Source organism: Toxotes jaculatrix, chromosome 5 (assembly GCF_017976425.1).
Source record: "Toxotes jaculatrix isolate fToxJac2 chromosome 5, fToxJac2.pri, whole genome shotgun sequence".
NCBI lineage: Eukaryota > Metazoa > Chordata > Actinopteri > Toxotidae > Toxotes > Toxotes jaculatrix.
The window spans coordinates 11,819,316-11,833,565 of NC_054398.1; the positions used below are offsets into that span (position 1 = coordinate 11,819,316).

The following is a 14,250-nucleotide window of genomic DNA, read 5'->3' on the forward strand; positions in this document are numbered from 1 at the left end:
ACCTCCTCTCATTCTGTGCGATGTTGCCGTACTGAAGCTTCCTCACAGTGGACTCCAACACCTTGCTGGCATCGTTGGCAAAGTCCAAGTCCCTTACCTCCGACAGGGGAACAGATACAATGGCAAAAGCCTCTTTGTCCTCTTTAGTGGGACAGGTGCCAATCTATTGTGACAGCCAAGACAAATAATGTGTCAATTGTTTGACTTGTGTGGGTGCACTGGCTTCAGAAAGTATTCAGACCTCTACATATTTTGCAAACTTTGTTGTGTTGTAGATTTTACAATACTTTTGGAAGACACTGTATGTGAGTGTGAGTGTGTGTGTGTGTTTAGACCTTCAGCATAACTGGTCGTTCCTCCTCTGCATCGATGGGGACGTTGGTGCTGGTCACCCAGGTGTTGGTGCACAGGTGCCTGAGCCTCACATATGAGTTTCTGAGGAAGGATGGGACAAACTGTTTACAGCAGAGTTGATTACATGAACTTGTTGCTGTTACTGAAATGAAAAAGTAGCTATGTTGGTAAGTAAATTAGCCTCATGTACACTATTAGAATATGATGTTTTTAGCCACACTAGCAAGATGGGTCTGACTGACTCTGTGACTTTTCGTTTAGTGCAGCCACAGGGTTGACATTTTTATTTTTTAATGAAATATCTCAACAACTATATTGTCATGAATTTAGTGCAGACATTCATGGTGCCCAGAGGATGAATCCTACTGACTTTGGTGGATTTCAACTGGATGAACTTGCACAAAGTTTGGTACAGACATTGACAGTTCCCCTGAGAAGAATACTATTAACTTTTCCTGTAGCACAGCCATCAAATCTAGTACATGCATTCCCTTCAAGTTTACCCTCAACAGGAATTCTAACTTTGATAAACCTCAGATTTTTTTTTTTATTTAGTGCCATCATTAGGTAAAAAATTCAATCTGTCCAAAACTATAGTTTATGACCACATACCTGAAAAAATATACTACTACTGATTCCCATCAGCCACAGTTCTGCTTCAGTGTTTAGTGTGAGTCAGCAAATGTTAGCATACTAACATGCTAAAATAATATAAACATGCAAAACATTACACCTGCTAAATATCAACATTAACATTGTCATTATGAGCATTTTAGTTAGCAGTGTTAGCAGTTAAAGCTCAGAGCACTGTTGTAATGAAATGCATTCTCCTGTACAGAAATGCGTGAAATATACTGCCATTTGGATGAGAAACATCATATATTTTATGTTCACTTTTTTGGGCAATTATCCAGTAACAAGTATATTTCAGACTTCTCTATTTCCAAAAACAAAATGACACTTACTTGAAGAAAACTCACAAAAGCAGATGGTTTGGAGTCAAAATAAGTGACATTATCTCACCCTAATGGCAGATTTTCTGACAAGACCTGCTGTGCTCCATGTTGTGAGTTCTAGTGAAAACGTCCCCTGTGGATACAACCACAGCAGATGTAACTTGTTATTGTTAGTGTTGCCCCCATGTGAGTGACTGACCTGGGCACGAGACAGTCAGCCCGCTGCAGCGTGGTGGCATCCAGCTCAAACAGAGAGGCGATGTCATTCCCATGGGGAACAGAAACCAGGGTGAAAGCAATCTTCTCTGCTGCTTGATGCTTTCTCTTGGAGAACATGATGTCTGTCTCATGCTGCAGCACAAACACAAGAATACACACAGACAGGCAAACATGCACACACACAGAGGCAGTAGAAATTAGTGTCTGCTGTCTGAAAGCGTACATGGCACAACCAGTTCAGCAGTTCATCAATATTTGCACAGTGAATTTTACACTGTCCCGACAATCTTTAAAAAAATACTATATTAAAATACTATATTCTATCTATATTCAGCACATACTCTAGTCTGCAGGAAAAAAAAGCTTGGTCACATACGTGTGTTTAAGTACTATTGCAAGCCTGCAACTAATTACTACTTTCATTATTGATCATAGTGATTATAAACTGTTTTGCATGAAATGATTGCAATAATTGTTGGTTCTTTAGAAAGTCAAAAATAGTTGTAAGTGTCCATAACAAGTTATCAGAGCCCAAATTGATGCCTTAAAATAGCTTTATTTTGTTGACCAACCATCAAAAAACCTGAAGTGTTCAGTTTAAAGCTGAAAGAATCAGTCGATTAATGTATTAGTTTGGCAGAAAAGCCAAATATTAACTGGTTCCACTGTTTCAAATGTTATGATTTGATTATTTTCTTTGTCATATGTGATCAACTGAAAATCTTTGGTTTCTAAACTGCTGATCTCTATTTTGAGATGATTTAAAGACAAAATTGATAAATTGATTAATCAAAGAAAATAATCCATTACGATAATAATCATTAGTTGCAGTTCAGTTGTTAAGTTTTTGATGAAAAGATGCAGAAAAACTGGTAAATTCTAACCTTTTTATAGCTGCAAACAGCAAACATTTGGTAAATCACTTTACATTACTGAATTATACATAACTGATGAAAAGTTACAATTTCCATTGATTATTTTCCTGATCTCTAATTGATTAACTGACAAGGCACTGCCAGCAGTTCACACAGAAGCTTCTCTGCTCTTCATCTATAGCAGCACTCTTACTCACCCACCTATACCAACAGGCCTCAGTTTTAAACTGCACTCACATACTTTACATTTTATCGTCTTCATGAATTATTTATATCTTGCTACAGTGTAAAAATTCAGTTTAAGTGAAAAGGATTTTTTTTTAGTAGGTTAGTAAGTCTAGTGATTAGTAAGCCTGTGACCATAAAGATGAGCATGGAAATGTTTCTTGTCAGGTTGCCATATCTTTCCACACATGGTCCTGTAAATACTGATAAATGAGCTCAACTGTTGATAAAATCTATCACTGAGGGCGCGGACGGAAGTGAGCCATACCATACTGTGACACATTCTTGAAATAATAAGGTTTCAAATTACACAGAAATGTAGCTGGAGAGCCATGACTTCTCTGTGTGGTGCGTTAGAGACACTGCGGTATGTAGGCTGGTACGGTCTGCACTGTGCAGATGCAGCAGATAATGGCGAGGGTTAATTTCTCCCACTGTTCTCTGCATGTCAATGGGAAGCTCCCCAGAGCTGCCTCCACGCCTCAGCTTCTCTATCCTCCCACTCCCTCCCCTCCTCCTTCCCCTCCCCTCTGCTGGTGACTCACCCCACCAGCTTAGCACAGGCGAGTAGAGCAGAGCAGACAGCACGTCTGCCTCCCCTCCATCCCCTCTCGCAGGGCACCCCCACACCCAGACGTTATGTAAGGAGCCCCCTGTGTGTCTGAAATTCAGCATGTGCATGAGAAAGTGTGTGAGGCTGAGAGAGTTTGTGTGCGTGTTCCTTGCATTGCCAGAATACAAATGTGCAAGGCAGCTAAGAGCTGAAAGAAATGTCTAGATATAGATTCAGAGTTTGGCAGAGTTTGTGTGTATGTGTGTTTGCGGGTGTGTGTGCGCAAGTACTTTGTGAGTGTGAGAGAACTGGTGGTATTGCATAACCAATAGATGAGGAGACAGAGAACAGCCTGAAGTTGGATAGACAATGTAGAACTGCTGAGTTAATCGTTCTTTCCACTCCTTATTTTCTCTCCTGTTCACCAACTCATTTTATCTTTCAGTCAAGAGCAACCTGACTCATCTATGGTGTAAAATGACAAACTGTTTGTATTGCTGATGCACTGAGCTGTAATTATCAACCTTGTACATTAGATAATGTATAAATCTGTCAGTAGTAGCTCATAAGACGCCCCAGTCTGAAGTCTGCTGTATGTGATCTTGCAGCTGCATGTGCTTGTTTGACTCACTCACCTCTCCTTTGGGCTCCACCGTGTTGTCTTTGAATTCAGGGTTCACCTGCAGGAATATTGAGAGCTCAGCGGCCTCAGATCTAGAAAGCTCTGACAACCATTCTTTCATTATCATGCCCATCACCCAAATCCAAACTATTCAACAGCAAAAGAGGGGTGACCATATCAGTGGGAACACTGCCACCTACAGCACATCACCTAAAGTCTCCTTCAACTGTGCTTATTCAGACACTGAAATGCAGATATTCTCAATTTGGAAAAAAAAAGGCAGTTTACTCAGGTAAATCAATTGTAAGTGCAAGCTGCTTTTCTAAAAATACTGTGTAATTAAACACAAGTTGCATCAAAATTAAACCAGTGAAAACAGAAGCTCTGACACAAGCTGAGGAGTAAAGAACTCACCTCAGCTGCCAGGTAATTCCCAGTCGCCAGGTGTTTAAAGCGGAAGAGACTGTTCCACTGACCAGCTCCGCCTCTACAGGGGTCATAGTGCACGACCTGCCGTGGGAACACAAAATAATAAATTATATACTTAAAAGCATCAGTTTTTGTACACTGTTAATCATGTTTTTGGTTTTTTTTTTGTTCATCTCTGGCGAGTATGTGCTGTACTGTCAGTTAGTCCTTCCCTTAAACTGTTCTCATATAGCGCAAAAGGACTTTTTCAGTTTTTAGTTTATGTCTGTATGACGTTATAATGACCAACACACATCTGGATTCTGTATTTGTTCAACAGACAAAAATAGATGATTAGTTTAAAATTGATCGAAGGATGATTTAATGTTCTCTGGTCCCTCAGAGTCCGGATTAATTCACAAACTAAATGAAACAAAGATGTCTTCATTTTCTGCACATGGTGCAGTACCGTTTAGTTTAGCCATCACTGCTGTGTCAGAATGAGAGTCATACTACATGGTAAGAAACAGGAATTTGTGTTTGTCATAGTGGCACAACAACATGTCAGCAACTGATATGGTAACACAAGTACATTCTGGCACAAACTGCAGAGGGACAAGAGGAACTTAGGAATTTAGTGCAAGCTGATAAAGAGGAACAAACAGTACAATAGACCATGGATTACAAAGAGCTACAGAGAACTAAGTGGCAGATATTACCCAGTATGTATAATCATAGGAGAAATTAAGGCCTAAAGTTGTGAGGAATTGTCCTTAATTTTGACAAAACTGTAAATTTAATGGTTTCAAACACTCCATAAACTTGACCCACTAAGATTTATGATTCAACCAGCTTTAGAAGGGCCTTAATTGTGTTGATGCACTATATGGCTGGTTGTTAATAGAGGAACAACACGTACAACTCCGTTTCACCAGTCCCAAAAGTCACCAAAACATGATAAATTTTAATGAAGTAGCATCAATTAAGTTCAAATGTAAAGACAGACATTGTTAATTCCTATTTGTGTTTTACCTCAACCTCCCAGAGAGCCTTGGAGCTGGTGGCAGAGGTGGCAGACTGCCTCAGTGTGGTCCTGAGAAAGACGTGCTGCTGCTTCTTGTATTCATCACAGGTCAGAAACTTCTCCTGCTCAGCGTGAAAAAGCCTCACCACGTCTCCCTGTTGCAGGACACATACAAAACATGTGACCACTGCATGATGTTTTGCTGTAAAAACATGCAAACTACAAGCAATTCTGCTAAAACACAGACTGAACAAACAGACATATGAGCAATAAAATAACATACCCCCTTGAGAACATCTTCCCTGTAGTCACTAAACTTCATGAACAAGGTGACTTTCCAGCTGGTGTTACAGTTGACAGCATTAACCTGCAGCATGACGCAGAAAGCAAGAGACAAACACAACATGAAATCAGGAGTTTTATCATACACAAGTCACACGCTGTCTGCTGAAATCCACTTTTTTGGTGATTTTACAGGTTTAAACACAGATAAAGGAGTAAAAGTTCTCTCTGTGGGCTGAGACGATTTATAATCACATCAAAACCTGTTAGATCGACTACAAGTTAGGAGACAAGCTATAGGGGTTTTTGCTGAAAGGTTGTTGTTGGCTATTATCTGACAGCAAGCTATGTGTTTCAGCACTGATAGAAGCAATATAAACAAATTAGTCCCACCTCTTTGCAGCCGGGGTTGTCTAGCAGCTCGATGTTGCTGGCGTGAAGAGGCTGCCCTGCGTTCACTGGCATGAGCACTACCTTGTCTCCAACCACCACCTTGAACCAAATCAGAAACAGTCACATCGCAGCGGGAGACACGAGTCCGTAAACTTCCAGCAGTGTTGGAATGGATTAAACAGAAAGTAATAGTGCATCCATGCAAAGGGGTTTATCGCAGGTCTACAAACATCAAAGTTTTTTTTTTATTTTTAAAGGGCTTTTAAAGTGCTATGTGCAGCAGCAACAGGCTGAGATGCACATGAGAGAGAGACAGTGGCTGAGCTGAGTTCACAGCAAACAGGTTTATTTATACTGTGGTAAGTGGACATAAATGCAGCACACAGAGACATGGTGAATCTACCTATTGTACTATCAGTTTTTGCATAATACATGCTCTCTGACACAGTCTAACATCCGCTATTATAGTCCGTGCACAGTCAGCTGTATCTCATGTTAAGCAGCTGTACACAAGCACACTCTGGCTTTTGAAGTGGCTCATCACATTTAGTCCAATTCTGTGCGGAAATATCAAAAACACATTAACAATAATGAAGCAGTATCAATGCCATACAGTAGACAGAAAGTAACGACTGACTGAATACTTTTTAAGCTCAACCTGAGAGTCTACATGCAATGGGAAGGCTGGTGCATCCATGCTTTTATACGATGTTCTGTGTCTGATCTAATAATGAACAAACACCATGCACAATCAAGAGCAATACCTTTGACCATAGGATGCTAAAGCCAAAGGGGAAGGACAAAATCAGAAATGTTACTGGAACAGGACAAACAATGAACTGACAGTCTAAACAAAGAGGAATGTCAAGTTGTTGTACAGTACTTTGCATCTGTAGAAAGAGGGAGACCTACATTATCTCCTTCGCTGCGGAGTTTCCAGAAGGGCTGAATGTAGAACCAGGAGCCCTCATTCCCAGCTGGGTCCAAAGACACCCGCATGGCGTTCTTCTCCAGCAAAGCAGGGAGACGCTTGTTCACCGTTAGGTACTTATTGCTTTTAATGTGCAGGAGCTGAGACAGAAGAACCGGAGTGTTTAGATACTTCAGGAGCAGTGGTGGAGAAAGGATTCAGGTCGTTTACTGAAGTAAAAGTACTAACACACTACAAAATACTCAATTAAGAATGAAAATACTGCACTGAAAAGGTTTCTTAAGAAAAAGAACGTAAGCGAGATAAAGAAAATGTACTCACAGTATAAAAGTCAAAAAGTATTAAAGTCAAAGTATTAAATATGTGTAAGAAGAATTTTATTTCTGAAGCTAGTTGAGGTGGATCTAACTAACTATTTATATAGGACAGCAACTTGTAATTATTTTCAATATGGATTAATCTGCTGATTATTTGTTTTAATCGATCAAAGGATTGGTTTGTAAATATACCAAACATTTCCAAAGTGACACTTTCGTCCAATCAAAAATCCAAACCTCAAAATTGCTGAAAATAAATTAAAATTATTTAAATAATTAAGAAGAAAAAGCAGCAAATCCTCAATGTTCAAAAGCTGGAACCATGAAAACTTTGGCATCTTTGCACGAAACATGAGAATTGGGAAAATAGCTGACACGTTTCTGATAATCAACTAATCAACTAATCGTTTTGTATCAACTTGTGTATTTTGGGTGGTTTAAATCTATAACAAAGCATCATATTTTATAAGTTTTAATGTGTGAAGTAAATAGTAGGTAAAGCTGTTAAATATTTGTAGTGGATTAAAAAATGCATATTTCCCTTCCCTAAGTAAGTGTTAGTGTTACAAAAAGAAAATACTCAAGTAAAGTACATAGAGCTTGAATTTGTAGTTAAGCGGAGTACTTGATTAAATGCACTTAGTTACCTTCACCCACTTTACAGAAGTAAGATCCACTTTTTGGAAAAAAAAAATCACCTCAAGGCAACTTCTTACTTGATTCAAAAGAACTGGTCCACTATTTCATTCAATCTGACCTAATTTGAAGAAGTGTGTGTCCTACAACACATTTCTTGATTCCCTTTAACAAACAAGGGCTAAATTATACCAGTGTTCAGAGTCAACCTTAACAGACTGTTTATTGATAAGATGTTTTCCAACAGTCAGAAAAACCAAATGCTACCACTGCAGACTTCAGATGTCAGAACTGCCTAAGGCGTCAGTTATTGGATGACAGTAACGCAACCTTGGTAAACAAGAAAACAAAAACAAAGCTCTGCACTGGAGACAATCTGACGCCACAGGTGTTTGCTGAAGAGACGGGCTGTACCTGGATGACATTACTGTATTTGACAACTTCTCCGAGGAGCTTCTTGTTCTCTGAGTCGTTCTGTTTCTGCTCCAGTTCTGCTGCATGCTGAGTATGGAAACAGAGATTTGTTAAAGCTTTTGGATGCAAATGAAAATGAAGATCTACATGCAGATTGTGACACACTGTTCTACCTGTAACTTCTTGAATAGATCTCCCTGCGTGTTGTTATTTCCTTGTTTTCCTTGTTTTGCCTTCCAGAACTGCTTCTGGGCTGAGTATCTGTTCATGGGACACACCTTGAAGAGACAATCTGCAGTGGGGGGAGAAGCATTCAGGCACACAGGAGTCACTCTCAGTCAGTCAGGTTAGGTGCCACTCAAGGGTCTTAATGTGGTGAAACTGCATTTTTGAGGTTAATGGTTATTTACCCACCAGGGGCCTGTGGTGTCAGTTAACCCAATAAAAGCTTCATGAAAACCACAATGTTGTGTTAAACAACAGTGAGTGTAGAGTATCTGGTCAGCCTTGACAGTTTAAAAACTGAGAGATTGCATGTGTGTTTTGTGTGTGTGTGTGTGTGTTTTCTTGTGTGTGTGTGTAACCTCGAACCAGTGTGACTGGTATACTCCTACACACCTCTGAACTTTTTGGGTGGGTTCGCCAGGTCTCCAGCATCAGGCTGGACCACACACCTGTCATCGACAAGCCTGTAGAGAAAAGCACAAAGTGATCAAAATTCACTCTGTTAAAGCTGTAGGTAACATTTATATAAACATACTGCAACTGTTATGCTATGGTTCCACTGGCCAGTAAATCACTTATATGATACAAACTGTAGGCTTTTTGTAATCCAATTGTGGTATCACAGACAAATGCAAATACACAAAACAGAATTACTACTAGAACCAATCATTCGAATACATGGTTCAAAATCACACTTGTGCTACAGTTGACCGGCCACCTGCAGGATGAAAGGCACAACCAGCGAGGCAGGAAAGAGCTCTGTTCACTATCATGTCTATCTCCTTAGATCTCCCCCTATGTCTGGACTGATGCTCTGAACATTTCTGGACGGAGCTCATCTAATTTAACGCTGCTTTGATCTCTGCGTCCTGGCCCAGCAGGGGGAGATATGCTCAGTGGTTTGTACTGAGATACATACAATAGTCTAAAATGACGTCTAATCTTTCAGTGGTTTTCACATCTAGTGAAAATGGATGAGTAGAAAATATATTAAATAATATATAACAAACCCAGATGTCAGTGCAGTGTGTGAAAAGTGAAATATGAGGCTTTGAGAAACAACATTGCTTTGGTGTTTGTCGACTGTATGTTCCTAGAGCACTCATACAGTACAGTGGGCTGCTGCCACCAGAGGAAACCATGTGGTTTCTGTGCTTGGTTGATTAGAGGGCATTTGAATAGTGTCATCCAGTGAATAACTGCCTTGTTACCCATAGCCTAGCCTTTTATTTGCTAGTTGCTAACTGTTTTACACACTACAGAAGTGTCAGTGACAGGTTCAAAGACCCACAGCAGGTCTGTGAAATTCACACACACACACAGAAGCTGTTATTCAGTGGAACTGGACACGTAAAACCAGGGAAAACAATGGAGCCCGAAAAAGAGAACAGGTTCATGGACAGAATATCTAAAACATTCAAGTGATCAGAGGGGGGTGCAGGCTTTACTTTATTTGACCAAAATGCACGTCTGGGCTCCAGCAGTGAAACTATCTTTGCTTTGTTTTCTAAGTACATGTGAGAAAAGTCTGATTTTATCTCAAATACTGAACTGAACTGGATGCTAATGTCAGTAAATCCTTAAATCTAGGTGGTGCTGCATATTGGTCTTCATTCAAACAGAACTAACAATCCATTAATCTGAAGTTACACCTGCCCTAGAAGTTTTATTCAAGATCAAGATCATTGTGGACTAACTTTAATCCTCCTTCAGGAAATTGGCTTAGTTAAGTCAAGACAATGCTCAAACCAACCAAACCAGGAGGAAGCAAATTCAACATAATCTGGTGTTAAAGGATATTTAAGTCTAGAACCAGGTTTAAATCATGTGTGGAAAACCAGTTCTGTAAGGACAAGGGTCACAGTGGTCACAGTGTTTTCCTTTGTGTTGTTTAGTGTTTGTCAGGAGGCTTAGAGCTTTACAGTCACAGATAAACCTGCTGAAATATATTCCATGTCACCAGCTATGAACATCTATACAAAAGACTCCATCCCATTCCCTCTACCCATTTGCACCAAAGGCCGAGGTGCACAAGCACATCCATTCATCCCATCCACTGAAGAGAAACATAATTCAGTGCACAATTCCTCCAATTCATACAAAGCTGGCAGCACTGCTGAAGTGAGCTGAGCCATTTCCTATTTATGCCACGGTACTCGATCAGTGTGTCAATCCACAGGCTGTGTATTATTTCCTCTAACTCTGTATCAGTTACATCTAAATGAGAAACAATAGAGCCCAACAGGAAACATCATCAAGTTCTAAATGGCTAAACAGGAAGGCTCTCTGGAAAAGTCCCCATCGAGCTCATAAATAAGTAATCTTGAGTCCGCAGAGGGCCGGGCGTTAGTTCAAACAGAGAGGCTTTGACGGTGCCTGACACTCACAGCCAGTGCAAGAGTTTTCTGTGTAACTCGGTTAAACATGAACCAAAGATAAATCTACCAGGCAGGACACAGACAAGCTAATTATAGCCCCCTTGCTTGTGTGGAGTGGACTGAGAAAAACAGCATAGAAAAAGATACCGTGTGTAATTCAGAGCAACAGGTCTGATATGTTTCAGTGCAACAGAAGAATAACTCTTCAGAAAAGTGTGAATGTGTTAAAGGATTTTACAGCTATTTTCTGTTACTGCATGTTTCAGCCTGCTGACAAAGCAGCTCAGTAATCTAACTGAGTCATACACTTCCTCATTTAACATGCCCCATGATGATTTCACTTTTGGTGAGAGGTATAAACCAATGGGAAAATAGTAACACTTAACGGAAACATGATTATTTATGTCTGTCTTAAAATGTATATATTATCAAGAGGGTGCAATACAGTGAATTGTCTGTGAAGTATCTCAATCATCCAGGTCATGCTTATCCAAGAGGGGTTCAACCACGGGCAACTGGACTTGGTTGTAGATACTTGAAGACGTTAACACCTCTGATCCAAAAGGCCACTTCAGTCCAGTTCAGTTCAGTTCAAACCAAGAGAAGAATGAGAGTTTAAACTTTTTTGTCCTCTTGGATAATACTGTGGATTGATTGATGACTTTGAAATGGAAAAATATCACAGTTCTCCAAAATCAAAACAAAACAAACAAAAAAAACAACAACTACGCACTATCCAAAAGGTCAAGGTCACCAGTGGACATGGATCAACATCAGCCAAATGACCTTTAGGTTCCTTATAAGGTCATTTGGCTTTAGAGTGTTTACAATGTAAGGTGTGTGAGGAACTCACAGATTCATTGTTATCCTAAACAAACATGGGCATGGGTAGCCTTGTGTAGCCGAGGTTACATTGTGCTCACACGGGCTGAGCCTCAGGGAGGTTCCTGCAGGCTCTTTGCTTTAGATACTGCCGCTCTCTCTGGACCTCGGAGAGCTCTGGCACAGCACGGCCCTTGATAAAATACTCAGCACTCCTGTCAAACTACATGAGTTATTGAATCGCTGATAAGAATTCCACTGCTTTGCTTCCCAACAACAGGAGAAGTGAACAATTACCACTGTGAACTTTTGCATTTTGAAATTTCCATCCCGTGTGTGTGCTGCTTATATTTGCAGTGGCAGAGACCTTTTACAGTGAAGGGAGCTTTTCAGCAAAGGAAAGTAGGTTGGCTGTATGCACTCCTGCAGATAGTGAGTCAGGGAACATTTCGGCATACAACCAGGGTGTAAGTCAAGGCACAAACAAATTTCAGCAGCCATTTGCTCAAATACTCCGGATTATTTTGATCCTCCACCGCAAAAGGCATTAAAGGAGAGGTGTTCACATCAAAACCTGCAAGCTGCTGTGAAGTTACCGCTTGCAGGAGGATTAAAAGCAGGAAAAGGAACAAGAGAGAAAGTAAAAAACAGAAAGTGAGGAAAAGGGAGAAGAGGTGGGTGGGGCACGCTCATTCCTCAGAGCCAGTAGATCTTTCCACGCTCGTACTGGTGGCTCAGAGGCCAGAGTGCACCTGGAACAGCCGAGGTATTTCACCTTGCGCTGAAGCTTTCGGCTCAGGACAAACTACAGCCAAACAAACTGCTAATGAGTTATCTTGTTTTGTACTGCTGTGTGGAGAAAGACAGTGAAAAGTCATTTCCATCACACCTCCACACAGCCTTAAATCTGTGGTTCCCAAACTCTTCTTGATTGTGACCCATTAAAATGAAACAGTGCCAGTCTATGTGCAATTCCAAAAGAAAAACGTCAGATCATTTCACTTGATTCATTATTAGCGACTAGGAAGAAGTTTGAAAGTCTGACAAATGTAATACAACTTTTGATATTTTTTTCTTTTTCCCTGTCCCATCACTTATCATGTGACCCCTTAGACTTATCTTGTGGACCACTGGACAGGTCCCTACTCCCCAGGTTGGGGGGCCTATAGTGGCTGAATTTGGCAGCTAACTTACAATTTTGAGCTCCAAACCGCTCTCTCAGAAATCAAAATGTGGTTCAGAACTTATCAAAACTTGTCTATGGACCTCCCAGATTTTGCTGAGGACCCTCCTGAAACCTTTTCATGTCACACTGTGGGTTCCGGGGCCCTACTTTGAGGACCACGTCAAAAAATAAATATCCGGTTGCAACCATTAGCACTTGTCAACCTGTGCAACACGCTGCTTTGCATTCCTGTTACATTTGCGTAAACGTGAAGAATTTCCTGAGAGGCAGCAGTTTGCGCGTTGACAGGCCTTGGCCCCAAGTCCCACACCAAGTTCTTCCTTAAGCAGTTTACAGAGAGCGAGTAGAGGTGAAGATAGCGGCAACTCGTACCACACATAAAGTACTACAGTACTTAAAATAGTGGCTAAACCCATACGAACTCCTCCAGTGAGAAAAACCAACAAAAAAAGAAAGAGATTGAGAGAGAGAAGCAAGATTGGAGGGACATACCCCAAAGTACTGATGAAGCCATTCACCGAGCCTTCCGCGTAAAGAGACACAATGTCTCCAATGTGAAGAAAACTGGATCTGTGCTCTGACATTTTGTTTGCTGAAGATACGTTTAAGATTTGTCCCGGTTTTCCATTTAGAAGCGAATGGCACTTCTCTTCGGGTGAAGTAATCCACGCGTTACAGCGCCTCCAGTTTAGGAGCAGTCCTCAGATTCACCTCCAGCCTTCCAGTTCTGCATTTCGCCAAGTCGACAGAGAGAAAGCGAAAGCAAAAACAATAATAATAAAAATGACAATAAATAAACTGCAGTCGATTCTTAAGAAAATGCAGAGGTTTTAAGACTTATTCAACTTCTTCCTGTATGTCAGACAGACTCGAGGGTGCTCTTCTTCACATCTACTTGAGGGGGAGGAGACTGCTGCTGTCACGGCTGTGAGCAAATTCCGTTCAATGACATGTTTTTGTTTTTATTCAGAACAGGTTCCTCTGAAAAATACAAGTCATCACACATCTCTCTAAATCTGTATTTAATTGGGACAGATAATTGGGAAATACGCAGAGGTTCTGTGGGAGATCAAAATAGGCCGCATCATAAAGTTCATTCAATAGACCACAGCAGATGAAGCCAACTTCTTTCCACTGGAATACTGCACGATGAAACCTCAGAGGGTACCCGGTCCGGATATAAAACTGTATACTCATTTTTACGTATGTGTGTGTAAATAGGCAAGCAGGTATGATGGGATGAGTATATGAATGTAGACCTATAGTAATCAGTAATTTAAAAAAATAAATAAATAAATGAGACTGTGAAATAATCCAACCATCATACACATATACATACACCAACAGCCAATCAAATCAGACTTTGTGATTAAAAGTGGCATTGTAAAATAAGTCTTAGACGGACTCAGCAATGCTGAAATGAAATACTA

The 14,250-nt window shown here is 40.5% G+C and overlaps 1 protein-coding gene across 1 annotated transcript in view; it reads right to left on the reverse strand.

The window, feature by feature from the left end:
• Nucleotides 1–13,700, reverse strand: part of itpr2 (inositol 1,4,5-trisphosphate receptor, type 2) — a 55,276-nt gene extending 41,576 nt beyond the window's left edge. The window contains exons 1-13 of the mRNA XM_041037490.1: nt 13,313–13,700; nt 8,828–8,898; nt 8,383–8,501; nt 8,210–8,296; nt 6,824–6,982; nt 5,912–6,010; nt 5,520–5,603; nt 5,245–5,391; nt 4,219–4,314; nt 3,818–3,862; nt 1,510–1,661; nt 336–435; nt 3–163 (exon numbers count right to left, since the gene is read on the reverse strand). Of these exons, the coding sequence (XP_040893424.1) occupies nt 3–163; nt 336–435; nt 1,510–1,661; nt 3,818–3,862; nt 4,219–4,314; nt 5,245–5,391; nt 5,520–5,603; nt 5,912–6,010; nt 6,824–6,982; nt 8,210–8,296; nt 8,383–8,501; nt 8,828–8,898; nt 13,313–13,404 (1,412 nt within the window). The 5' untranslated portion in view covers nt 13,405–13,700. The remainder of the gene's footprint in view (nt 1–2; nt 164–335; nt 436–1,509; nt 1,662–3,817; nt 3,863–4,218; nt 4,315–5,244; nt 5,392–5,519; nt 5,604–5,911; nt 6,011–6,823; nt 6,983–8,209; nt 8,297–8,382; nt 8,502–8,827; nt 8,899–13,312) is intronic.
• Between the last annotated feature and the right edge of the window lie 550 nt (nt 13,701–14,250).